The sequence below is a fragment of the Syngnathus typhle genome, linkage group LG14 (assembly GCF_033458585.1).
Source record: "Syngnathus typhle isolate RoL2023-S1 ecotype Sweden linkage group LG14, RoL_Styp_1.0, whole genome shotgun sequence".
Taxonomy (NCBI): domain Eukaryota; kingdom Metazoa; phylum Chordata; class Actinopteri; order Syngnathiformes; family Syngnathidae; genus Syngnathus; species Syngnathus typhle.
The window spans coordinates 13,157,926-13,185,310 of NC_083751.1; the positions used below are offsets into that span (position 1 = coordinate 13,157,926).

The following is a 27,385-nucleotide window of genomic DNA, read 5'->3' on the forward strand; positions in this document are numbered from 1 at the left end:
GCTCGGGTTGACATTGCCATTAAGAATGAATGGGGAAATAAAAGGCACAAATTTGCTAATTACTTAAAAACGGTAAATGTTATGAACGCGAAAAATACTGGCAAGCGTGCCATGAATTTTTGGAACGTGTGAAAGGTTGAACGAGGTGAATCGGTTGAAGCATGTGGGAGTAGTTAGATGTCAAAAAAGTGGGAGGAATAAGTTGTTTAATAATAAAGTACAATATCAATGTGTGAAGGCCTTCGCCTTCACACAACTAGAATTGCAATTTCGGAAGAAATTGCGTGTGAAGGCGAAGGCAGATGTTAAGTTACAAACGTTAAGCGTTAAAAATGATGAGCGGGAAGAATACAAAGGGAAAATAGATAATTGTGAAATAAATGGGAAAATGTTACAAATACATGTTACAAAAAGGTACAAATGATAAGCGTTAAAAATGAAATGTTACAAAAAAGGTACAAATGATAAGGGGGAAGAATAAAGAGTAAAATAATTTATGACGCCCAAAGTGGGAATCGAACCCACTACAGGAAACTGGCGCAGGTTGACATTGCCATTGTGTTTCCAACTGAGCTAATCAGGTTCCTACCTCAGTAACTGTTGAATTTGGTTAATGTAATGAATGTGTTTGTTGAATGCGAATGCGTAATCAAAGTGGTGGAAATTGCTTAATGTAATGAATGTTGAATGCGAATGACAAAAGTTACAAATGATAACCGTTGAAAATGATAACCGGGAAGGATAAAGAGTAAAATAAATAATGACGCCCAATGTGGGAATCGAACTGACGCGGGTTTTGATACCACTCGGGAATGATGCTCGTGTACTGGAATCACTTGTGTTTCCCACGAGCTAATTGAGTCCCTTACTAAGTCGTGGTTGCAATTGGTTAATGTAATGAATGTGTTTGTTGAATGCGAATACGTAATCAAAGTGGTGGAAATTGCTTAATGTAATGAATGTTGAATGCGAATGTTAGTTACAAATGATAAGCGTTGAAAATGATAAGCGGGAAGAATAAAGAGTAAAATAATTAATGACGCCCAATGTGGGAATCGAACCCACTACAGGAAACTGGCTCGGGTTGACATTGCCATTAAGAATGAATGGGGAAATAAAAGGCACAAATTTGCTAATTACTTAAAAACGGTAAATGTTATGAACGCGAAAAATACTGGCAAGCGTGCCATGAATTTTTGGAACGTGTGAAAGGTTGAACGAGGTGAATCGGTTGAAGCATGTGGGAGTAGTTAGATGTCAAAAAAGTGGGAGGAATAAGTTGTTTAATAATAAAGTACAATATCAATGTGTGAAGGCCTTCGCCTTCACACAACTAGAATTGCAATTTCGGAAGAAATTGCGTGTGAAGGCGAAGGCAGATGTTAAGTTACAAACGTTAAGCGTTAAAAATGATGAGCGGGAAGAATACAAAGGGAAAATAGATAATTGTGAAATAAATGGGAAAATGTTACAAATACATGTTACAAAAAGGTACAAATGATAAGCGTTAAAAATGAAACGTTACAAATGTTACAAAAAAGGTACAAATGATAAGCGTTGAAAATGATAAGGGGGAAGAATAAAGAGTAAAATAATTTATGACTCCCAATGTGGGAATCGAACCCACTACAGGAAACTGGCACGGGTTGACATTTCCATTGTGTTTCTGACTGAGCTAATGAGGATCCTTCCTTCTTGCTGGTTGAATTTGGTTAATGTAATGAATGTGTTTGTTGAATGCGAATGCGTAATCAAAGTGGTGGAAATTGCTTAATGTAATGAATGTTGGATGCGAATGACAAAAGTTACAAATGATAACCGTTGAAAATGATAACCGGGAAGGATAAAGAGTAAAATATATAATGACGCCCAATGTGGGAATCGAACTGACGCGGGTTTTGATACCACTCGGGAATGATGCTCGTGTACTGGAATCACTTGTGTTTCCCACGAGCTAATTGAGTCCCTTACTATGTCATGGTTGCAATTGGTTAATGTAATGAATGTGTTTGTTGAATGCGAATACGTAATCAAAGTGGTGGAAATTGCTTAATGTAATGAATGTTGAATGTGAATGTTAGTTACAAATGATAAGCGTTGAAAATGATAAGCGGGAAGAATAAAGAGTAAAATAATTAATGACGCCCAATGTGGGAATCGAACCCACTACAGGAAACTGGCTCGGGTTGACATTGCCATTAAGAATGAATGGGGAAATAAAAGGCACAAATTTGCTAATTACTTAAAAACGGTAAATGTTATGAACGCGAAAAATACTGGCAAGCGTGCCATGAATTTTTGGAACGTGTGAAAGGTTGAACGAGGTGAATCGGTTGAAGCATGTGGGAGTAGTTAGATGTCAAAAAAGTGGGAGGAATAAGTTGTTTAATAATAAAGTACAATATCAATGTGTGAAGGCCTTCGCCTTCACACAATAATAAAGTAGAATAACAATGTGTGAAGGCCTTCGCCTTCACACAATAAAGTACAATATCAATGTGTGAAGGCCTTCGCCTTCACACAATAAAGTAGAATAACAATGTGTGAAGGCCTTCGCCTTCACACAATAAAGTAGAATAACAATGTGTGAAGGCCTTCGCCTTCACACAATAACTAGAATTGCAATTTCGGAAGAAATTGCGTGTGAAGGCGAAGGCAGATGTTAATTTACAAACGTTAAGCGTTAAAAATGATGAGCGGGAAGAATAAAAAGGGAAAATAAATTATTGTGAAATAAATGGGAAAATGTTACAAATACATGTTACAAAAAAGGTACAAATGATAAGCGTTGAAAATGATAAGGGGAAGGATAAAGAGTAAAATATATAATGACGCCCAATGTGGGAATCGAACTGACGCGGGATTTGATACCACTCGGGAAAGATGCTCGTGTACTGGAATCACTTGTGTTTCCCACGAGCTAATTGTGTCCCTGTCTACAGACAGGTTGAATTTGGTTAATGTATTGAATGTGTTTGTTGAATGCGAACACGTAATCAAAGTGGTGGAAATTGCTTAATGTAATGAATGTTGAATGCGAATGTTAGTTACAAATGATAAGCGTTAAAAATGATAAGCGGGAAGAATAAAGAGTAAAATAATTAATGACGCCCAATGTGGGAATCGAACCCACTACAGGAAACTGGCTCGGGTTGACATTGCCATTAAGAATGAATGGGGAAATAAAAGGCACAAATTTGCTAATTACTTAAAAACGGTAAATGTTATGAACGGGAAAAAAGGTGGCAAGCTTGCCATGAATTTTTGGAACGTGTGAAAGTTTGAACGAGGTGAATTGGTTGAAGCATGTGGGAGTAGTTTGATGTCAAGGCCTTCGCCTTCACACAATAAAGTAGAATAACAATGTGTGAAGGCCTTCGCCTTCACACAATAATAACTAGAATTGCAATTTCGGAAGAAATTGCGTGTGAAGGCGAAGGCAGATGTTAAGTTACAAACGTTAAGCGTTAAAAATGATGAGCGGGAAGAATACAAAGGGAAAATAGATAATTGTGAAATAAATGGGAAAATGTTACAAATACATGTTACAAAAAGGTACAAATGATAAGCGTTAAAAATGAAACGTTACAAATGTTACAAAAAAGGTACAAATGATAAGCGTTGAAAATGATAAGGGGGAAGAATAAAGAGTAAAATAATTTATGACTCCCAATGTGGGAATCGAAACCACTACAGGAAACTGGCTCGGGTCGACATTTCCATTGAGTTTCCGACTGAGCTAACGAGGATGCTTCCTTCTTGCTGATTGAATTTGGTTAATGTAATGAATGTGTTTGTTGAATGCGAATGCGTAATCAAAGTGGTGGAAATTGCTTAATGTAATGAATGTTGAATGCGAATGACAAAAGTTACAAATGATAACCGTTGAAAATGATAACCGGGAAGGATAAAGAGTAAAATAAATAATGACGCCCAATGTGGGAATCGAACCGACGCGGGTTTTGATACCATTCGGGAAAGCCGCTCATGTTCTGGAATCACTTGTGTTTCCCACGAGCTAATTGTGTTCCTGTCTACATACTGGTTGAATTTGGTTAATGTAATGAATGTGTTTGTTGAATGCGAATACGTAATCAAAGTGGTGGAAATTTCTTAATGTAATGAATGTTGAATGCGAATGTTAGTTACAAATGATAAGCGTTGAAAATGATAAGCGGGAAGAATAAAGAGTAAAATAATTAATGACGCCCAATGTGGGAATCGAACCCACTACAGGAAACTGGCTCGGGTTGACATTTCCATTAAGAATGAATGGGGAAATAAAAGGCACAAATTTGCTAATTACTTAAAAACGGTAAATGTTATGAAGGGGAAAAAAGGTGGCAAGCTTGCCATGAATTTCTATCCAGCGCGTCCTGGGTCGTCCCCAGGGTCTCCTACCGGTGGGACATGCCCGGAACACCTCCCCAGGGAGGCGTCCAGGAAGCATCCTGATGAGATGCCCGAGCCACCTCATCTGGTTCCTCTCAACGTGGAGGAGAAGCGACTCTACTCCAAGTCTCTCCCGGATGACCAAACTTCTCACCTTATCTCTAATGGAGAGCCCGGACATCCTGCGGAGAAAACTCATTTCGGCCGCTTGTATCCGGGATCTCGTTCTTTCTGTCACGACCCATAGCTCGTGACCATAGGTGAGGGTAGGAGCGTAAATCGAGAGCTTTGCCTTTTAGCTCAGCTCTCTCTTTACCACGACGGACCGGTACAGAGTCCGCATTACTGCCGACGCTGCACCGATCCGCCTGTCGATCTCGCGCTCCATCTTCCCCTCACTCGTGAACAAGACCCCAAGATACTTAAACTCCTCCACTTGGGGCAGGATCTCATCCCCGATCCGGAGAGGGCATTCCTCCCTTTTCCGATCGAGGACCAAGGACTCGGATTTGGAGGTGCTGACCCTCATCCCGACCGCTTCACACTCGGCTGCGAACCGCTCCAGTGAGATAAAAATTATGAACAGAATCGGTGACAAAGGGCAGCCTTGGCGGAGTCCAACCCTCACTGGGAACGAATCCGACTTACTGCCGGAAATGCGGACCAAACTCTGGCATCGGTGATACAGGGACCCTAACCCTGACCGCCCTTATCAGTTGGCTCGGTACCCCGTACTCCCGAAGCACCCCCCCACAGAACCTCCCGAGGGACACGGTCAAAGGCCTTCTCCAAGTCCACAAAACACATATGGATTGGTTGGGCGAAGTCCCATGCACCCTCGAGGATCCTGCTGAGGGTGAAGAGCTGGTCCACTGTTCCACGGCCAGGACTGAATCCGAGGTTCGACCTCCCGACGGACCCTCCTCTCCAGCACCCCTGAATAGACCTTACCAAGGAGGCTGAGGAGTGTCATTCCCCTGTAATTGGAACACACCCTCCGGTCTCCCTTCTTAAAGAGGGGAACCACCACCCCAGTCTGCCAATCCAGAGGCACTGTCCCCGATGTCCACGCGATGTTGTAGAGACGTGTCAGCCATGACAGCCCCACAACATCCAGAACCCTTAAGAAATCCGGGCGGATCTCATCCACCCCCGGGGCCTTGCCACAGAGGAGTTTTTTAACTACCTCAGTGACTTCGACCCCAGAGATTGGAGAGTCCGCCTCAGAGTCCCCAGGCCCTGCTTCCACAATGGAAGGCGTGTAGGTGGAATTGAGGAGGTGTTCGAAGTATTATCCCCACCGACACACATCGTCCCGAGTCGAGGTCAGCAGCACGCCATCTCCACTGTAAACAGTGTTGACGTTGCACTGCTTCTCCCTCCTGAGACGCCAGATGGTGGACCAGAATTTCCTCGAAGCCGTCCGGAAGTCATTCTCCATGGCCTCGCCAAACTCCTCCCACGCCCGGGTTTTTGCCTCAGCAACCGCCGAAGCCGCGTTCCGCTTGGCCACCCGGTACCTGTCAGCTGCCTCCGGAGTCCCGCAGGCCAAAACGGCCCGATAGGACTCCTTCTTCAGCTTGACGGCATCCCTTACCGCTGGTGTCCACCAGCGAGTTTGGGGATTGCCGCCACGACAGGCACAAATGACCATACGGTCACAGCTCCGGTCGGCCGCCTCAACAATGGAGGCGCGGAACAAGGTCCACTCGGACTCAATGTCCCCCGCCTCCCCCGGGACATGGGAGAAGCTCTGCCGGAGGTGGGAGTTGAAGCTCTTCCTAACAGGGGATTCCGCCAGACGTTCCCAGCAGACCCTCACAGAGCGTTTGGGTCTGCCAGGTCGGACCGGCATCTTCCCCCACCATCGGAGCCAACCCACTACCAGGTGGTGATCAGTTGACAGCTCCGCCCCTCTCTTCGCCCGCGTGTCCAAAATATGCGGCCGCAAATCCGATGACACGTCTACAAAGTCGATCATCGAACTGTGGCCTAGGGTGTCCTGGTGCCAAGTGCACACATGAACACCCTTATGTTTGAACATGGTGTTCATTATAGAAAATCCGTGTCGAGCACAGAAGTCCAATAATAGAACACCGCTCGGGTTCAGATCGTGGGGCCGTTCCTCCCAATCACGCCCTTCCAGGTCTCACTGTCATTGCCCACGTGAGCATTGAAGTCACCCAGTAGAACGATGGAGTCCCCAGAAGGAGCGCTCTCCAGCACTTCCTCCACGGACTCCAAGAAGGGTGGGTACTCTGAGCTGCCGTTTGGTGCATAGACACAAACAACAGTCAGGACCCGTCCCCCCACCCGAAGGTGGAGGGAGGCTACCCTCTCGTTCACCGGGGTGAACCCCAATGTGCAGGCGCCCAGCCGGGGGGGCAATAAGTATACAACAAAGTCATTCGTATTTAAGAAAACCAATGTTGAATGCTCTAACTTCCAGTTTGAAACGGGCCACTTCTTTGAGTTGACTTGCCCCAGCGTGCCCCCTGCAGGTGACATGGAGGAAGGCATCTTCGGACAAGGCCTCACCACCGGTGCCCCGAGGGCTGGTGCACGACCTGGGCGGCGGGGTCCGAGGAGCGGGCAGCGGGACGGAGCCATCGGAGGGCGGCCGGGCACACGTGCAGAAGAGCGACGAGAGCGCCTCCCACTTTGACCCCGACACGGGCAGTGGGATGCTCTTCCTCAGTGTTAGGGTGGTGCTCACTCTAACTTATTTTGCAAGAACCACTCGGAGACAAGTTAGTCGTTTTGGGCACCTGCAGGCGGAGAGTCCATTCGTCACTGTGCGTACAGCAATGATCGAATGACGTCTGACTCTCGCTTCCCACAAGACCATCTTTATTAGGAGAAAAAGGGTGGGGGTGACAGTGGACTGAATAGACAAGTAAAAAAGGCCCTTGACCTCTAGATTATCAGGGCAGGGGATGTTTTACGACATTGTGTAGGATGGAACAAGCTAGGTTATTTATTACTGGTTACACACCAACATAAGCATAAAACTAATCTACCAAGGTTATTCATTACTGGTTACATACATTCCAACATAATCATATGATCAAGATAGTTTTGGAAAACCCTGACATCTCCCTCCTGTTTTATCATACGATTATGTGAACCAGATCAATAAAACATAAGTAAGAAAATATAAAGAAGAATAGTAAAAACAGTAATAAAAAAAATCAATAAAAAAAACTGAGATGACAGCGAATGGGCTGGGGAGCGTGTAGGGTGAAACATGACAAAAACAACAAACAATGATAGCAACAACTTCCAGTGAAGATGAGGACTTTCCTCAATACTCCAGATTAAACTTATTGTGTGATCTAAAAACCTGCTGGCCGATGTTAAATCGCAGGAAAAGTCTCACACGGCCCCTCTGCCTTAGGCGACCAGAATGCTATCAATAAGAAAATATAAATAAAGCCACGATCCGTTCCGAATGAAGTAGGACCCGTCCAATGGTACAGCCATGTTGGCAGGAGAGCTCTTACACCTTGAAATGGCTCTCCCATCCTGGCACACAGCGGTGATGTCCAAAGCTCCCATCCAGTTCCCTCCTGGAGAGCAGTTGTCGTGAATGCATCCGTGGGTCTTGTTTTCTTGGATGAAACACGTGTAGTCCATTCCAGGTAGCGTCCTGGTTTAGGCCACTTGTGGCATCTGTCGTCCTCCAACAGTCACATTGGGATTAATCCAAAATAGTTTGATCACAGATTCACTCCAGGGCGGTAGGGGTAGCTTCACTGACTGACAGTACGGTGTTGATATCAATCTCCTCCCATGGATGCCATACATTTCGCTTCAGTGACATTCATTGCTCTGGCCTCCAAGTGAACTTGTGTGGAGCAAGGGGAGTTTTTGGAAACACAGATAACATCCCTCCTGTGTGTGCGCTCCCACAGTGACCTTCACATACCGGTACCAAGCGTTGGTTTCGTATGGGTTTCTGGGGTCTCATGACCAGTCCTCAAAGTTCTCATCGTGTGACCATCGTTTCCCACGGTCAACATTATCACTTGGTCTGTTCAGATGTGTCCATAGACTATAGCATGCTCCAACCACAACGCAGCAGAGGATCCACCTGGCATGTGGAGCCCCGTTGCTACCAAGATGACAGGAACACCGAGACATCCCCCCGCCTAGCGGAGTTGGGATCGTTGTTCGCAGACTTTGCCACCGTCCCGAAATGAGGGGTCCAGCACTCCTCGTAGCTTGCAGTGGCTAAGGTGAATCCAGCTGGGTCGTTCAGCGATCTTCACTGCGGAGGGGGATAGTCAGCAAGACTTGGAATGGTCCCTCCCACCATGGCTGGCCCAGTTCTTTCTTTTGATGACCTTGATGTAGACCCAGTCTCCTGGATTGATGGGGTTGTCGACCTGTGAGGAGGAAAGATCAGGCGGCAGTAAATTTGCATTTGACACATCCTTCAGCCTGAGGGCCCTGATCATGCTACCTATGTTCTTCATCTGCTTTTTGCAACTCTTGTAGTCAATTGTAATGCCCTTTTTAACGAGGCAGATAGGAGTGTTTGAAAGAAGAGTTTGAGCACTTCCTAATGATTCCTCCTAACCAAAGACCGTTCATGACAGGGGCTTTCCCATTTATTGCCTCCTGTCTTAAAGGAGATTCCCTTATTCATGCCGTCTTCTTCCTAACACGTTCGCACACACACAGGTTGTGCACATAAACGCACACACACCGAGCGCGCACCCAAGGCTCAGACAAACAACAACAGCCTGACACAACTTTACAGAGATTACGCACAAACACAGAGCACAGACAAAGGGATTCTATACATCTCTCATGTAGCTTCTTTTGATAGAACCTCCTATTGGTAACTGTATAGCGGACTGTTCTGCATATAATCCCTTACTCAACTCCCTTGCTTCTACTTTTCCATGTCGGTGCAGTCGTAAGTGATCCCTATTGCAGTCATTGTCTTGTTAACTGTCGCCTTGTGCGACTCCTATGCATGATTGTGTGAAAGTCAAAAATTGAACGTATCCAACTTTTTGACCACCCAAACTCCACTGTGGTGCAACGAACTTACTATTTTATTGAGTAGGTACATTGAGCAACCTAGCTTCCTCTTGACTGAATTCACTTTAGTCCAAATGTCCTATTCTAAAATGTATCTAACTCAATTTCTACTTCTTATGCCTGATGAGCCAAAACATCAGATCTCGCTCTTGTTTCTCTCCGTTTTAGCCTATTTGTTTTGTCCAATCTGTTCAATCTCTGACCATGATGCTTCTCTCTGTAGCTCTACGCATTATTAAATTTTTATCAAATCTCCTCAGTTCTGTCAAACCCAGTGCACAATGAAGCTCCTGTCCACTCTACCCCAAGCCCCACGAAGTTTCAGCACGGAGTGCGATTTGGTCGTTGGACATTTCAAGTCCATATCTTTTGCCGCACCTCACCCTCTCAAGATGGTGTTCTTTTGTTGTTGCTTCAGAGCCAACACATCCATCACTCTCGAATGAGTCCATTGTTCAAATGTCCATTTTTTCTTCAACATTGTGAGTTCCTCCACTTCTCACTGTCTTTTTTCGTCCCCGAGGATGTCGTCTTTCTTCCAGAGTGTACTTGCCCCCCTACAAGTACAACAACAGTCTTTCTTTGTCCTTGCCAAAGGTCAAAGGTGCCTCAATGCCAGGCACCGTTTTGTAGACGTCCATGGCTGCAGGCAGAGTCTCGGGATTGAGTTTTCAGGGATCCTGGCACTGAGAGTGACAGACTGGGACATCAAACTTGTAAGACTATCTCCAAATGTAGCTGCTGCCATCCATTCACTAGTAATGTTTGTTTACCAAACTTCAAATTCTCCTAGTAACAGCGATCTCGTCTTTATATTGTAAGTCCTGCAACTCATCCTATTTTCGAGCTACGTTCTGTCTATAGTTCCTATTTAATGAGACAGTACATTGTCTTCAGTATCATTATTTAAAATTAACTCAACGAGGTCTGCGTTCCACATCTAGCCCTGATCTATGTCTTGACCTCTCAAACGTTATTACCTGTGTCATGCTTGCTCAAAAATGTGACTTAGAATATGGTGTTGTGAATTTCCAATCTCCCTGATCAAATTGGATCCCGCTTCTTAGCTCTTCTTTCTCATGCTCCTGTTAGCCCGCAACTATCCAAATTAATAATGTTGTTTTCTTTTAACTGTCTTTCTGTTGAACCTCTAAATCTCTCTTGTTGCTAACCTATCTGCACCAGGAAGGGTCTTAAAGAAAGGACCAACAGATTACTCCCAATATCTCCTCATTATTTATGAGTTAGCCTCCCTTTCCTCACTCGGGTGCATATCTTGTCAGTTGTTAATGGAAACCAGATGTCTCGTGCCAATGAGATCATGGACCAAGGCCCAAACAATCCCGCACGAACCTGACCCGAAACATGACCCGGTCACACTTAGGCTTACTAGTGAGATATACATTGCATGATACCAGAATAGAATTTTACCACAGTATGACACTAAATGTATTAGAAAATCCATATGTCGTAAAGGTTTGTATTATTACTATCTTCCACTATCTGTCCTATTCACTCCCTCCTTCTGAGGCTTGGCAACGCCCATGCCACACACCTTGACAAACGTTTTGGGAGAACGTGTTCTTTACTACATATGATTCCATCATTTAATTTGACTTTTTTTTCAAAACGCTTCTCAATTTCCCAGTTCACACATCTTCTGCATGTGTTACTGGTTCTCCAATTTTTTCTCTAGTTAATCATTAATCCAAAAGCTATGTTTTTCATTTTAGCATTCAACTTACTCAAAACCACTCTTTCAGCAAAGTCGCTCTACTAATTTTCCATAGTAGTCGCCAACAGCTTCAACCATTCAACCTGTATTTTCCTATCATTCAAGGCAATCATTCATCAATGCTCATTTGCATCTCACACACAGTCTCCAAAAAGGAGTCTTACCATCACATTGGTCTCAATTCATCCAAGCTCACCACACAACATCCATATACCATTTTCAACTCAAGGTTCCTGATAGAACAATCCACCAATCCCAAAAAAACTCAACTCAAAAAACTACTGGCAAATTAATCTGAATTTTTCTTTGCTTTTAGATTTAACGAACTCAATTTCTCAGATTTAGCTCGCATATAGCAGCTTGTATAATTTTATAACACCATCAATCAATTATTCCTATTAAATGTAGCATTGCAATGTCTTAAATTCACAATTTTGCTTCTTCCAATTCCTGAAAGCATGTTCTGTCGTTTCTTTTTCAAATTTCTCATGAGGGCTCAACACTTAACATGCACTAGTGTGGATAAATTTCTGCTCGCAAACACATTTTTCTCTTTTCCTCTCATTTTTATCTTTCCAAATCGTTTCTGTTCTGCGGTGCAAATTGGATAGACCACAATCTAACAAATTTCTTTACACTAAAAGTTTAGCCAATCTTCATCATTTTAACACACATGCACAGCTCTCGCGCGCGTAGGGCAGGTCCCAGCACAAATGATTCGTCACAGGCTGGCCATTTCCTGTGGTCGATCATGAGCTAGTCCCTCCCACGCACACAAGGACAGTACATTTTAATTTTTCATTTATCTTCTAGAAGCAAGTTGCATTTATTTACCACTTGATTTGCAAATTTGAACTTTAGTGTACACACACAATTTGATCTCTGGTCATTTGTCATTGGGCATACAAACAGCATTGTCATACGTCTTGCATGGACAAGAGCTCTAATAATCCAGAAAATGTTCCAATAATCTGACAATGACATGTTTTGCTGTCATATGGGCATCTATTCTTTCTTTCTCTGTATTAGCATGAGGGGTCAAAGGAGAGGAAGCTTGTCATGCTGTAAATGTTTTATTTTTTATGTTAAATTTTTCCTCTGCCTCTTCCTCTGCCACCGCTTTTTTTTTTTTTTTTTTTTCCTAAAACACTCTCTTGACCAGTGTCCACGTTTCCCACAGTTCCAACAGTTGTCAAAATCTGATGGGGGTTTTGAATTATATGGTGGCCTTCGGCCTTGTTGGTCTCTCTCTCTTCCTCTCCCCTTTGGGAACTTTGGGAGAAGATCGTTGTATCTTCATTTAGATCATTATCATCATCTAGATGAAATACATCAGAACATTTGCCTTTTCGGATAACTTTTTCAGCATGCCTGTCCCACTGCATAGTTGTTGTATACAAGTTTTGCACACGAGCGGAATGTCTCTCTTGCTCTTCTGCTTGAGCTGCGGCTGGAGCCGTGGCCGGGACAGTGCGCCTGCGCACTGTGGCCTCATTGTCTTCCGGCCTGACAAACATGGTCGCAGCACTTTTCAACTTTCTGTCTTTTGTCTTTTGGATTTATTCTCTTCTCTCTTGTGAAGCTTTCAACCACAGTCTAGCACAATTCAACTCTCTCTCTTTTCTTTTTCCACTTCAGCATGTATTACATACAATCAAGAAATCTACTCGCCATGAACTCATCTCCTTCAAGAGCTAGAGATTTATCGTTTTTATTTCCCATCTTAATTTGGTATTTTAGGTTTATACAATTATTATTATTATTATTAATTATTATTATTTTTTAATTTATTCTTTTTCTTTGAGGATCCTCAATGCAAGTTTAAATTGACCTTTGAACAATTACTAGCCTGTATTATTTTCGTGGATCAATGCTAGAACTGCTATTTAGTCAATTTATCCTACCAGTCACTCTCAATCACACAAACTCCAGCGCTTTTTTATTTTTAGGCCTATCCAGGATGGATGAAAAACCCTTCCAAACAGCTTGGAAAAACGGACAAAAAGAGAATCTACGCCCTCCTTCAATTAAGAAAAAAAACTCTGTTTTTTCTTAGCCCGTTCCTTCCACTAGGACTAGAATCCCAGCTGTTTCCTAGCTTGGAAAAACCAAAGCTGTATCTCATAGCTCGGACAAACCAAAGCTGAATCTCATAGCTCGGACAAACCAAAGCTGAATCTCATAGCTCGGACAAACCAAAGCTGAATCTCATAGCTCGGACAAACCAAAGCTGAATCTCATAGCTCGGACAAACCAAAGCTGAATCTCATAGCTCGGACAAACCAAAGCTGAATCTCATAGCTCGGACAAACCAAAGCTGAATCTCATAGCTCGGACAAACCAAAGCTGAATCTCATAGCTCGGACAAACCAAAGCTGAATCTCATAGCTCGGACAAACCAAAGCTGAATCTCATAGCTCGGACAAACCAAAGCTGAATCTCATAGCTCGGACAAACCAAAGCTGAATCTCATAGCTCGGACAAACCAAAGCCGTGTCTCATAGCTCGGACAAACCAAAGCTGTATCAGCGCTTTTTAAAAAAAATATATATATATTTTATTTTATTTTATTATTATTATTATTATTATTATTTTCTTTTTTTAACTTACGTGTCTCCTGGTTCGTTGCATCGCCGGGTCCCGCCAAACCACTTCTGTCAGACGAAGGCAGACCTAAGATGCTGGCCCAGCGAAGAAGTTCTCTTCCCAGGACTTTCTTTTCCAGGTCCTCCTAATGGACGCTGGCTTGTCGACAATGCAGCACGTCTTCCTCCGTCAGTCAGAAGGTGGGTATGAGGGTCCCGGGTTTCGGCACCAAAATGTTAGGGTGGTGCTCACTCTAACTTATTTTGCAAGAACCACTTGGAGACAAGTTAGTCGTTTTGGGCACCTGCAGGCGGAGAGTCCATTCGTCACTGTGCGTACAGCAATGATCGAATGACGTCTGACTCTCGCTTCCCACAAGACCATCTTTATTAGGAGAAAAAGGGTGGGGGTGACAGTGGACTGAATAGACAAGTAAAAAAGGCCCTTGACCTCTAGATTATCAGGGCAGGGGATGTTTTACGACATTGTGTAGGATGGAACAAGCTAGGTTATTTATTACTGGTTACACACCAACATAAGCATAAAACTGATCTACCAAGGTTATTCATTACTGGTTACATACATTCCAACATAATCATATGATCAAGATAGTTTTGGAAAACCCTGACACTCAGCAACGTGACGGTGGCACATGCCGGCGTGTACGAGTGCGAGGCCTGGAACGCGGGCGGCACAGTGCGGGTCACCTTCCAGCTCGCCATCAACTCTTCGTCCTCGTCTATCTGGGCCGGCTGGGCGCAGGCGGCGCCCCTCGACACGCCGGTGTGGCCGCGCCTGCGGAGTGGCGGCGGTGAGGTGAGCCAGGAGCCTCTCTACGCTCTGGGCAGCATGGCCTTTGGCGCACTGGCCGCTGCCACGCAGATGGCCATCGCCGCCGGCATCTCGCTGCTGGTGCTCACCGCGCTGCTGCTGGTCGCCATGATCTACAGCCGACGACTGCGAGAACACAAGGACCAGCACGCTGCGAACAAGGTAAGCGCGCACCCGCAGGCTTGCAACAGGCTTAGGACAAATTGCCCTTTTTTCTTGCCGAAGAGGCATCGCTTTTGTTGTGAAGTTTGAATTTTTGCATCAGGAAATACAGTAATCCCTCGTTTATCGCAGATAATTGGTTCAAAAAACCACCCGCGATAAGTGAAATCCGCGAAGTACGGTCACCCTCCCATCTGTACATTTTTTTTTTTATCTGTACATTTTCTGTGTGTCAATAAATGTATATGAAACCATTTAAGTGCATATATTATTATTATTATTAGAACATTAATTGTTTCAAACATGTAAATAATACATTAATAGTATAAATAACATACAGAAAATTCTGTATAAATATTGAAAATGATATACGTGTGTGCGTGTAACACAGGGGTGGGCAAACTACGGCCCGCGGGCCACATCCGGCCCACGGGACCGTTTAATCCGGCCCGCCGACCCTGAACAAATTGTATTATTAAACTTTTTTTTTTTTTGGTCATTTTGCCTGCAATGACTGCGTTTCCCCAGTAGATGGCGAAGCGCTCGCCTGCGCATTCACTACCGGAAGCCGTGTCAGAAAGCTTGGCGCACACTCACAAGTGCGTGTACGTACTCAGTAGTACGGACATGGCGCACTCTCGCTCTATTCGTATCAGTCCCGAATTTAGATCGTGGGCTGTGACATCTGCATTCTTGTAATTCGCGCGCTGAGCTTTCAGATGCAGTTTTGCGCTAAAGCCGCCCACAAACCTTCCCCTGGAATCCTTCCATTAAAATGAGTCGCCCAAGGAAAAGCAGTGCCGAGCGTTTAAAAGAGAGTGGCCAATTTGGCTCGACGTACGCGACGTGACGTTCAGCCACATCAACATCAACCCATCACAGATCGAGGTAAACGGACCAACACCTCGGATCTCTCCTAAGAATTGCCACAACAAATTTTACTCCAGACTATGACGCACTAGCAAAAAAGGGAGACCAACAACACTGTTCCCACTGAAAATGAACGGGAGGCTCTCAAGTTTATTGTAAAAAAATGCATTTTGAATATGATTTGTACACATAGCAGGGATTGAAACTAGCGACCATTCTCATTTTCAAACAATGCAGGATGCTCAAGGACATTGATGCACCACCTATTTGCGACTAATCTTAACCTGTAAAGTTCTTAAGGCTTACTTTAAGGAAGTGTTTCCCGTTTCCTCACCTCTGTTACCAAGTGTTTGTGAGTTAAAACTCTGCTCTGATTTTCAGATACCCCTCACCGTGTTGCTGTTTTGATGACTTTATTTGGATGTATGCTTTCACCGATTCTTCAAGATGATATATTTGGTCAGAATGTTTGCCGTTTGATGTGATCTCATAAGATAAACATCTTTCATTAATCTGACCTGCAGGCACTGAAGTGATGGAGACTGTTATTCATAATAACAGTGTCGTATTTTATGAGAATCAGCAGTTTTTTAGTGAATTATTATTAAAAAAATTTTAATGCTGTTAATAAATGCATTTGTTTTCAAAAAACTTGTTTGGAATATCCATGCTTTACTACCTACTAAAGGCCAAAATCTTTTATGCAATGACCTTTACAGGTCGCTTATATGACTTCACACAAAGCCTACGTCCATCTGCTCCTGGTTCGGCCCTCCGGTCCAAATTTAGAACCCAGTCCGGCCCGCGAGTCAAAAAGTTTGCCCACCCCTGGTGTAACATGTTAAGAAGTACTGGGCAGGCTAATGAGTTAGCGGAAAGATGCTAATTCGCGATCGTGCTAACACGCGAAAACGGACCTCTAAAGTAATGTAAACGAACATTTGGCGCAATACTACATTGTTCTAAAGCAGGGGTGGGCAAACTTTTGGACTCGCGGGCCGAACTGGGTTCTAAATTTGGACCGGAGGGCCGGACAAGGAGCAGATGGACGTAGGCGTTGTGTGAAGTCATATAAGCGACCTGTAAAGGTCATTGCATAAAAGATCTTGGCCTTTAGTAGGTAGTAAAGCATGGATATTCCAAACAATTTTTTTGAAAACAAATGCATTTATTAACAGCATTAAAAAAATAAAATAATTCACTAAAAAACTGCTATCAGTGATTCTCATAAAATACGACACTGTTATTATGAATAACAATCTCCATCACTTCAGTGCCTGCAGGTCAGATTAATGAAAGATGTTTATCTTATGAGATCACATCAAACGGCAAACATTCTGACCAAATATATCATATTGAAGAATCGGTGAAAGCATACATCCAAATAAAGTAATCAAAACAGCAACACGGTGAGGGGTATCTGAAAATCAGAGCAGAGTTTTAACTCGCAAACACCTGGTAACAGAGGTGAGGAAACGGGAAACACCTCCTTAAAGTAAGCCTTAAGAACTTTACAGGTTAAGATTAGTCGCAAATAGGTGGTGCATCAATGTCCTTGAGCATCCTGCATTGTTTGAAAATGAGAATGGTCGCTAGTTTCAATCCCTGCTATGTGTACAAATCATATTCAAAATGCATTTTTTTACAATAAACTTGAGAGCCTCCCGTTCATTTTCAGTGGGAACAGTGTTGTTGGTCTCCCTTTTTTGCTAGTGCGTCATAGTCTGGAGTAAAATTTGTTGTGGCAATTCTTAGGCGAGATCCGAGGTGTTGGTCCGTTTACCTTGATCTGTGACGGGTTGATGTTGACGTTCATGTGGCTGAACGTCACGTCGCGTCCGTCGAGCCAAATTGGCCACTCTTTTTTAACATTCGGCACTCACTTCTTTTTTTCGGGCCACTCATTTTAATGGAAGGATTCCAGGGGAAGGTTTGTGGGTGGCTTTAGCGCAAAACTGCATCTGAAAGCTCAGTGCGCGAATTATAAGAATGCTGTCGTCACAGCCCACGCTCTAAATTCGGGACTGATACAAATAGAGCGCGAGTGCGCCATGTACGTACACGCACTTGTGAGTGTGCACCGAGCTTTCTGACACGGCTTCCGGTAATAAATGCGCAGGCAAGCGCTTCGCCATCTACTGGGAAAACGCAGTCATTGCAGGCAAAATGACCAAAAAAAAAAAGTTTAATAATACAATTTGTTCAGGGTTGGCGGGCCGGATTAAACGGTCCCGTGGGCCGGATGTGGCCCGCGGGCCGTAGTTTGCCCACCCCTGTTCTAAAGGTTAGACACGTGATCGTTCATTTCTCATGTTAGGAGACTCACTTACGTCGTCAATGAGTCCTGTACCACTGTAACCGACATACCGTAATTTTCGGACTATAAATCGCTCCGGAGTATAAATCGCACCAGCCATAAAATGCCCAAAAATGGGGAAAAAAAACATATATAAGTCGCTCCGGAGTATAAGTCGCATTTTGGGGGGCAATTTATTCGACAAAATCCTGTTGGATTAGGGTTAGGGTTAGGGGTTAGGGTTAGGGTTAGAACAGACATGAACGAGCAACAACAGGCTAAACAATACGGTATGCTAACGTGACAAACACAAACGAGGAGCTGAGAACGGGCCTGACTTAACATTCAGTTACTTAAAAAAAAACATTACATAAATAACACGTTTATAAAGCCATCTGTGTCACTCCAATTCATTAAATCCATCGATTGTCCTTTGTCAACAATGCCGCGTCCCGCGCCGCAGTTCAAATTATTCCACAGGCCCATACAACGATATATAAACTATATTTTAAATAACTATCACATAAACAACAATATTATCAAACCATTTGTGTCACTCCAAATCATTAAATCCATCGATCAAATTTCTCGTCTTTTATGTCATCCTGGTGACAGAGGACATGTCCAGAGGATATGGTGCTTTAAAGTGTTAATTACCTTATTAGATTTTTTTCTCTCTATTTTTCATGTTTTGAATATGTTCAGGATAAAGATATCAAAGCATGTGACGTGATCAACTATACTAAAAATAACATGTGAAGTGGTCAACTATACTTGTAAGTGATGTGTTAATGATGAAGTAAAAATGTGTGAAAATAAAACATATAAGTCGCTCCTGAGTATAAGTCGCCCCCCCCACTCAAACTATGAAAAAAAAAAACGATTTATAATCCGAAAATTACGGTATGTACACGAATTTAAAATAGGAAGTGGTATCGCCTGAAAACGGCCTTCAAAATAAATCACCCTACCTCAAATCGAAGCACGGCTGAATAACAAATAACATGGAGAATTCTTAACACATACTGTAAATATGCTTTTAGAACAACTTTTATCATTATAATTTTTTTTACAACAAGGTACAAGTGTACATACCGTTTTTTTCCATGTATAATGCGCCCCCATGTATAATACGCACCCTAAAAATGGCATGTTGACGCTGGAAAAAAGCCTCTACCCATGTATAATACGCACTCAAATTTTGACTCTACTTAAATCCGCAAACGTAAAATTATTTCAGAAAAAATATCATCTTTGGGAACAACCGGATGTTATTCTGCTGGTCAGTATCACTGCGCATGCGCTAGCAAACGCGATAGCGAAGAAATGTTTCGGATTTGTGTAGGGTACATTGTGACAGCAAACGAGCAGGTGATCGAGCAAGCGTCTGATACAAGAGCATTGTGTTCGTATGGAGCGTGTTTGAAGTGAACAGCAGAGAAGAAAGCGCATCTGTAATGGCGGCCTCCGTATCATATCCGGATTTTAAAAAAAAGAAAGAAAAGAAAACAAAATTGGTTTTTTTTTTACCCATGTATAATGCGCACCCCAGATTTTAGGACAATAAATTAGTTAAATTTTGCACATTATACATGGAAAAAAACGGTACTGTAAATATGTTTTTAGAACTCTTATTACTATAACAATTTTTCTATAACAAGGTACAACACTGTAAATATGTTTTTACAACTCTTATTATAACCATTTTTTTTATAAAAAGTTTGTGCCATAATTTCTCAATTTAGAAGTTTTATTTTGACTTTAAAAAAAAAATAATAATTGGGAAAAAGAAATCCACGATGTAGTGAAACCGCAATAAACGAACCGCGATGTAGCGAGGGATTACTGTACTTTTACTTTTAGGATGTGATAGTGAGACCTTTTTTTTTTTCTTCCCCTCTCCACCCAATTGTTTTTTAATGTAAACATTTTTCCCCTAGAAATTCTCACTTTAGCAGGACTAATGCTGTTTGGTTTGTCTTCAAAGAGACTGCAAGAATGCGCGGTTGAAGTTCAAATTGTTGTTGTGCGTCAGGAGGAGAGCATCCTTTACCTGAACGACTACTCGGACGGGCCGACCACGTTCGCCCAGCTGGAAGAGTTCCGGGACGAGCGTGGCCACGAGATGTTCATCCTGAACCGTGCCAAACCCGTGTTGCCACCGGCCCTGCCCGCTGCCCCCCCTGACGCCGGCGGCCCCTTTGGCTCCTTGGCAACCGGCCCACCTCCCAGCCCCTCGCTCCCCACCGCTGAGGCGGACAGCGACATTCAGACCGCGCGAAGAATTGCTGGCGAGGGTGGCGAGGCGGAGCCGGTCATGACGCCAGAGGGCGAGGGGGTCTTTGTCAACCACGCCGGCTTGTTTGTGGACTCTCTGACGGCCTACGAGATCAACTGCTGAATACAGGCCGACACTGTGACCCGATGGCTGTGCTTTTATCAAAACTCCTTGGACAAACACTGAGCAGCTTTCTGGACTTTTGTGTACTGGCGCATTTGCTTCTCCTTCGTACTCGTCTTCTTTGGAAAGTGAGCAAGAGAAAATAGAATTTTGCAGACAAACCGGGCTTGTCCTTTGAAAATAGCAGCGAAAGATGGAGGGTCACCTGACATCGTTTGGTGATGACAACGGCTGTATGTTGTTGTTTGCAAGTGCAATTTTGTCCTCACTGTTAAAGTAAAAAGCACCACGTGGAGGACAATATCGAGAACCCAAGGTTGATTTATTTGAGAAATCAGAGCTCTGTAACAAGGGTGCAACTTCATAAACATAGGTGGAGCGCAGTGTGTGTGCTTAGTTGGGAAAGTAGGCTGAAGGTGTTTTGCTCCGCGGAAACTCTGAGAAGGAAAGACAAGAATCGGCTGGTGAGCGTGCCCAAGGTTCAAGGTGTGACGTGGCCGTGCCGTTTTGTGCTATCACGAGTGTGCGACATCACCTCTGGCGATGAGCGCGTCGGGAGACTCGCGAACGGGGCCGCCGCCGTCATCTCTCCTCTTGAAGTATTTGGCATCCAGACCGCCAACGCTCGGGCTCGCTCTGTTATAGAGAAATTCACATTTCACTCTCACGTTTCCTCTTCTGGAGAGGAAGCCGTCTCAAGCGACTCACGCTGGCTTGTAGACAACATCGGGCATTGCAGGACTTTTGCTCACGTGAGGATAAAAGTGAGCCTGCAGGGGACAAAGAAAAAGACGGAAGATGGCGAGCAAACACGTGCATCCCATCCACAAAGATGACGGCGCTCTCTTACCGCTGACGTCATGGCGGCGGTCGGCGGCGTGCTCCGTGGCGGCTCCGCAAGCATCTCGCTCAGCCGCTTCTCGTTCAGTTGCTTGTTTATCCAGCCGATCACTGACAACAACACAGACAAAAGATGCCACATGAAAACGCCGCGTGCCCGAGACGAGGCGGACGCTTGCGCTCACCATTCTCATTGCTCCGCAGTAGCTCCTTCGACTCGGCCAGCTTCTTCATGCTGGACTCCAGCTGTTCCTTCAGACTCGCAACCTGACAAAGCGCGTGCGCGCACAGGTAAGTCAACAAAAAGCACATGCAGACATGCAGATTCACAAAACACATACATAGAAAGCCAACAGACTGGTACTGCAGGCACGTGCAAAAAGCGAGCGAAATGCAAAGTGAGCCACACGCAAGACACGCAAGCACGGGCTCGATTCACCTGCTGGTCCTTGTGCTGCAGCTGCTGGTGAGCATCGCGCACTTCCCCCTGTGCTCGCTCCAGCTGGGTGGAGGTGTCGCGCAGCACTTTCTCCTGCTCCACCAGTGCCACGTTCTTGTCCTTGTTCTTGCTCTGCTGAACTTGCAGCTCGCACCAGAATTTCTTGATAATCTCGTTGGCCTAACAACAGCGCCAGATGTCACAATACTGAGTCTCTTGGCAGCTTAAATGCAGGCCCCATCCATTCCCAGTCCTCGCCAAAATAATTGGCGGCGCTGCCGCAATTGATTCTCTTGCGAGACACCAAATGGTGTCCAATAAGCAGCAGGCGGGCAATCTGCTAAAAAGCTTTGCGCGACCGCGGCCACCACGCACATTTCGATACTGTTAGACGACGAGCGAGACGACAAACCTTCTTCAAGTCTGCGGACAAAATCTCCACCTGGGCTTCTTTGCTGCGGGCGTCCTCCTCGAGGGTTTCCTACACAACAAAGAGGAGATGGCGTGTTGTGGTGTGGCGCAACAGCCCCCTCCTGACTAGGCCAGCTGGCGCCGACCTTCTGCTGTTGTGCCGCCTTCAGTGCCTCCTGAGTGCGACTCGCGTTTTGCTCGCGGTCTTTGGCTTCCTGCTCCAGCGTGCCCACACGCGTCTGCAGCTGTTGGCCCAGTCGCTCGTTGGCGTGAAGCGCTGTCTCGGCCGAGTCCCTCTGGCGCCGCATCGACGCCACCTGCTGCTGGAAGCGCTGGCACTCCTGCGCGCACGCAACACAAGCCATCGAGCCATACAGGACTGTCTCAGAAAATTTGAATATTGTGATAAAGTTCTTTATTTTCTGTAATACAATTAAAAAAAACAAAAATGTCATACATTCTGGATTCATTACAAATCAACTGACATATTGCAAGCCTTTTATTATTTTAATATTGCAGATTATGGCGCACAGCTTAAGAAAGCTCAAATATCTCAAAATATTAGAATATCATGAAAAGGTATACTAGTAGGGTATTCAACTAATCACTTGAATTGTCTAACTTGAAACACCTGCAAGGGTTTCCTGAGCCTTGAAAAACATTCAGCTTGGTTCAGTAAACTAAATCACAAGTATGGGGAAGACTGCTGATTTGAATGCGGTCCAGAGGACCATCATGGACACCCTCCATCAGGAGGGTAAGACACAATAAGAAATTTCTCAAAGAGCAAGCTGTTCACAGAGTGCAGTTTCAAAGCACATCCACAAAAAGTCTGTTGGAAGGGGGAAATGTGGCAGGAAACGCTGCACAACCAAGAGAGATGACCACAGCCTTAACAGCATTGTGAAGAAGAGTCGCTTCCAGAATTTGAAGGAGCTTCATAGACTGTGGACTGAAGCTGGAGTCCAGGTATCAAAAGTCACTGTTCACAGACGTGTCCGGGAAATGGGCTACAATAGCCGTATTCCCATGGTCAAGCCACTTCTGAAGCGTCTGACTTGGGCTATGGAAAAGAAGCACTAGACAGTTGCAGAGTGGTCCAAAGTCCTCTTTTCAGACAAAAGCAAGTTTTGTATTTCATTTGGAAGTCAAGGCGCCAGAGTCTGGAGCAAGGCTGGAGAGGAGCAAAATCCCAGTTGCTTGAAATCCAGTGTGAAGTTCCCACAGTCAGTGATGGCTTGGGGAGCCATGTCAGCTGCTGGTGTTGGTCCACAGTTTTTCATTGAGTCCAGAGTAAACGCAGCTGTGTAACAAGAGATTTTAGAGCACTACATGCTTCCGTCTGCTGAAAAACTCTATGGAAATGAGGATGATTTCATTTTCCAGCATGATCTGGCACCTGCCAACAGTGCCAAAACCACCAGTAAATGGTGTACTGACCATGGCATTACTGTCCTCGATTGGCCTGCCAATGCCCCTGACCTGAACCCCATCGAGAATTTGTGGGGTATTGTGAAGAAGAAGCTGAAAGACACCAGACCCAACAATGCAAATGAGCTAAAGGCCGCTATTGAAACATCCTGGGCATCCATAACGCCTCAGCAATGCCACAGGCTGATTGCCTCCATGCCACGCCGCATTGATGCAGTAATCCGTGCAAAAGGATTCCCAACCAAGTACTGAGTGCATTAATGGACATTTTCAAATGTTTGATTTTGTTTTGCTGTTATAAATCTTTTTTTTTTACTTGGTCTGAGGAAATATTCAATTCTTTTTAGATAGGATTTTTGAGTTTCTTAAACTGTAGGCCAGGGGTGGCCAACCAGTCAGAGACTAAGAGCCACATTTTTTTACTGTGTACCGCAAAGAGCCCCCCCCCCCCCTTCGAAGCGAACACGCAGCGTTTGACATCCCATTACTACCCTCCCCCCGAAGCGAACATGCAGCGTTTGACGTCTCATTAACAACCCCCCCTCCCCCGAAGCGAACGTAAAGGAGCCGCATGAAACCCGGCAAAGAGCCGCATGCGGCTCGCGAGCCGTGGGTTGGCCACCCCTGCTGTAGGCCATAATCTGCAATATTAAAATTATAAAAGGCTTGCAATATTTTAGTTGATTTTTAATGAATGCAGAATGTATGACATTTTTGTTTTTTAATTGCATTACAGAAAATAAAGAGCTTTATCACAATATTCTAATTTTCTGAGACAGTCCTGTATGCTGGAGTGACACGCACAACAATTCGTCCAGTGGGTGGCAGCACATTGGCAAAGCGTGAACATCTAGTATCTGCCTTTCATACAACGGAATCCATCCTGGCTTCCCGCTTTGGGTCAGATGAAACGGGTTCACACAAACGAGGTGCGTTTATGAATACGACCAAACAAAACTGTCAGCATTTATTTATTCTGACTTTATGGACTGGTGCCATGGTTGGAACTATGGGCCTTGGCTCCAAGAGTGTGAAGCCCGTACTCTTGAGTTCACTTTGCTGAGTCATTGTATAGGCAGTGGAATTTTACACCTAACTATTGTTTTCATGGGCTCTCTATCTGGCGCTGTGAATATGACAAAAATGGCAGACGTACCTCCTCGGCGGCCACCAGTTTGGCCTTGAGGTCCCTGAGGGCGGCCTGGTTTTGGTAGTCCCTGTCACTCAGCTGCCCACAGGAGGTCTCCAGCTGCACCAGGCGGCTTTGCATCTGCTGGCTGTCGCGCTGGTGAGCGCGCTCCAGATCCTGACAGTGCTTTTGCGTCTGCTGCTGCTGGCGCTCCTGCAACTGTGACATATCATCATCACTCGGCGCCACAGGGTTGGCCGGAGGGGGTTGGGGAGTCGGGCTTACGTCGGCCGCCTTCTCCTGCTCACGGCGCAACTCGTCAGCGTGGCGGCTGCAAAGCGAGTTCTTCTCAAGAGTCCATTCCAGACGCATGCGCTCCATCTCCGACAGCGTCTGGCGAGATACGTGACGCCGAACCTAATTCAATCTCATTTTAAAAGGTTTAGTTTTAGATGGACCGATTATCGGAACTCTGCACCTGATTATCAGCATTTCACTAAAATGATAATCGGTCCGTTATTACGGAGTACTGGTGCGAGGCCGAAATTGCACATTTGGACAATTTCAAGTTTGCGTATCGAAATAATGAATCACAGAACAAAGCAGCTGTCAATTCATTTGATAAAAAATGCCTTGTCAATTAATTATTGTAGCTGCAGCTTGTTCTGTTTTTAGATTTAGCAACAAAAAATGGCAACAAGAAACAGAACCTGCTCGGCGTCGTTGAGCCGCCTCGTCAGATCATCTTCTGTCTTTTTCAATTTTAGCTCCAGTGCTTCCTTCTCAGCCTGAAACGCAATAAGACGTTGACAGTTGTCAAGAGCCATTTTCGTCATCCCCATTGAAAGAATAAGACGGAAAATAAGTTAGTAAAGCAGTAGTCTTTGATTAAGTTAACTCCTGAAATAATTTGGTAATCAAAGAATTGTTCATGTACTTATTTTAAATCATAAATAACGAGCTATTTACTTCCAACTAGATTCAATCGAACTAACTCAAACAAAAGACTTCATTATCCAAATTCACATTTTTACATAGACCAGTTCATCTGGGTATTGAGTGGACCCATCTGTCCGATTTCAAAATGTGCATGGGCCCCAGAATCGTCCTGCCCTTGGCGTGTCACCTTGACAGAGGCCAGACAGGCAGCCAGGTAGTCTTTGACGTGCTTGTCAGAGCCCTGCGTCAGCCGCAGAGAAAGCTGGTTGCTGTGCTTAAAGGAGTTGGTCTCCATCACGCTCAGCTGGCCGGGGCCATCCAGTGACGGCGAGTCGCATGAGAACAGCAGCTGGAACCTGCACACCATCAAAAAAATCAAATGAATTAAAAATTTTTTTTTTGGAAAAACAAGAGGCTCCCACAGCGAAAACATCTTGATGTCGAGGGGGGGGAGGTGTGTGGGGGGGGGGGGTACCTGGGATGGCTGCAATTCTGCTCTGACTGACATTGACGAAGAAGCTGCACCAGCATCTCAGGGAATGACGCAAATTCAATCAATAACTCCTGCTGGACTTTCAAACTAAACAGAAAAATAAAAGAGCACTTGAAAAAAAAGCACATTGATGCAGGAAATGGAATTGTGGCTACTTCTTAGGCAAACCTTTGGAAATCTTCCTCAGAAATTGTGAGGCTGAAGAAAAAATGCGGATCCTCGTCATTGGTCAATCTTACCAGAAGATCCTGATGAGCAGAAGAGAGACAATGGATTTCAGGTCGCTTCACTTAAATCTCCCATTAAAGGGTTTCCACCAGCATTCATACCACAGAGTGGGTAAAGAAAATACATTTATGAGCGTAACTCAATAGGCTTCTAGAAAAGGCTGCCACAAAGAAAACCAACAAGAGCCAAAGTTACAAGTCAGCAATCCAAAGCAACTAAGACAACAACAAAGGCAAAAAGTAACAGTAGGCCAGCTGGTAAGAGTCCTAAATGTTGTAAATGATCCCGAGGTTTGCCACATTTTATGTTGGCGTTTCGCTAGAGGACTGACTGTTCTTGAAATATGCAATAATTTAAAGCAAGGAGTGCTCAAGGACTTTCTTATTCGAAATAAATGCCATACTCACTCGTTTGCAAACGGCACTTGTGCTCGACTGACGCTCAATGGTGACGCGGATGCGTGCTTTTCTGTATTAACAGGAAAACATACCTTATCATACAGATGAAACCATTCTATTTTTTTTCCTCCGAAATCAGTAACTTATCCAGGTAAAGTAAAAGAGCTTCGGATGCAAGGCCAACCTGGCTGCACAAAACAAAAGCCAATACGAGACAGATACAATGAATTACAAAGAAAGATCAAAGAACATACACACAAAACAAGTCATCGGAACTTGACACTACAATGACAGTACACGCAGGTAGCGCAACTCGCGCGTGAGAGTCGGGCGCTCAAGCAGGACGCGTACGCGGCTAACTTGTCAAATGACAAAACAAAAACAAAATACCAAAGTACCTTTCATCACAGTGTCGACATCTAATTATGACTTTGACAACATCGCTAAAAACTGCCTCCATGTTGGCCCGCCGTTGCGATTGTGTTTTTTCTTCTTTGGTAAGCTTATCTTCTTCGCCGGCGGACTGTCGGCAAATTACGCGTTACCGCTCCCTTTTGGGAGAACTGGTAGTGCCGCAAACTTGATTTTATATCAGTGTGCTGTACCTGCGTGAAGCTGGCCCCCCACCCCCCGCAAAATTTAAGCAAAATAGTCTGTTTTGTTTGTGCTTCGTTTGTGCAGCAAAAATGTTCGTTTGTGCTGCTATGGTTTTTTTAGTTATGAACGATTCTTTTATAGGTCATCCAGAGTTC

At 44.5% G+C, this 27,385-nt stretch overlaps 3 protein-coding genes across 3 annotated transcripts in view; 1 reads left to right on the forward strand and 2 right to left on the reverse strand.

Annotated features, from left to right (window-relative positions):
• The window catches only part of LOC133167245 (uncharacterized), a 116,150-nt gene that overhangs the window by 26,788 nt on the left and 61,977 nt on the right, over positions 1-27,385 (reverse strand). The window lies entirely within an intron of this gene.
• Positions 13,787-20,548, forward strand: LOC133167288 (leucine-rich repeat-containing protein 24-like). Its single transcript, XM_061297981.1, has 2 exons — positions 13,787-14,758; positions 19,960-20,548. Exons 1-2 carry the CDS (start codon positions 14,615-14,617, stop codon positions 20,323-20,325), a joined length of 510 nt encoding a protein of 169 aa, XP_061153965.1. The 5' UTR covers positions 13,787-14,614; the 3' UTR covers positions 20,326-20,548.
• Positions 20,629-27,146, reverse strand: LOC133167289 (spindle assembly abnormal protein 6 homolog). The gene is made up of 16 exons (XM_061297982.1): positions 27,032-27,146; positions 26,643-26,703; positions 26,176-26,255; positions 25,990-26,094; positions 25,702-25,870; positions 25,286-25,363; positions 24,861-24,968; positions 24,603-24,794; positions 22,162-22,356; positions 22,017-22,085; positions 21,605-21,784; positions 21,351-21,432; positions 21,176-21,276; positions 21,034-21,095; positions 20,861-20,961; positions 20,629-20,762 (listed from the first exon to the last, which is right to left on the reverse strand). Exons 1-16 carry the CDS (start codon positions 27,091-27,093, stop codon positions 20,719-20,721), a joined length of 1,689 nt encoding a protein of 562 aa, XP_061153966.1. The 5' UTR covers positions 27,094-27,146; the 3' UTR covers positions 20,629-20,718.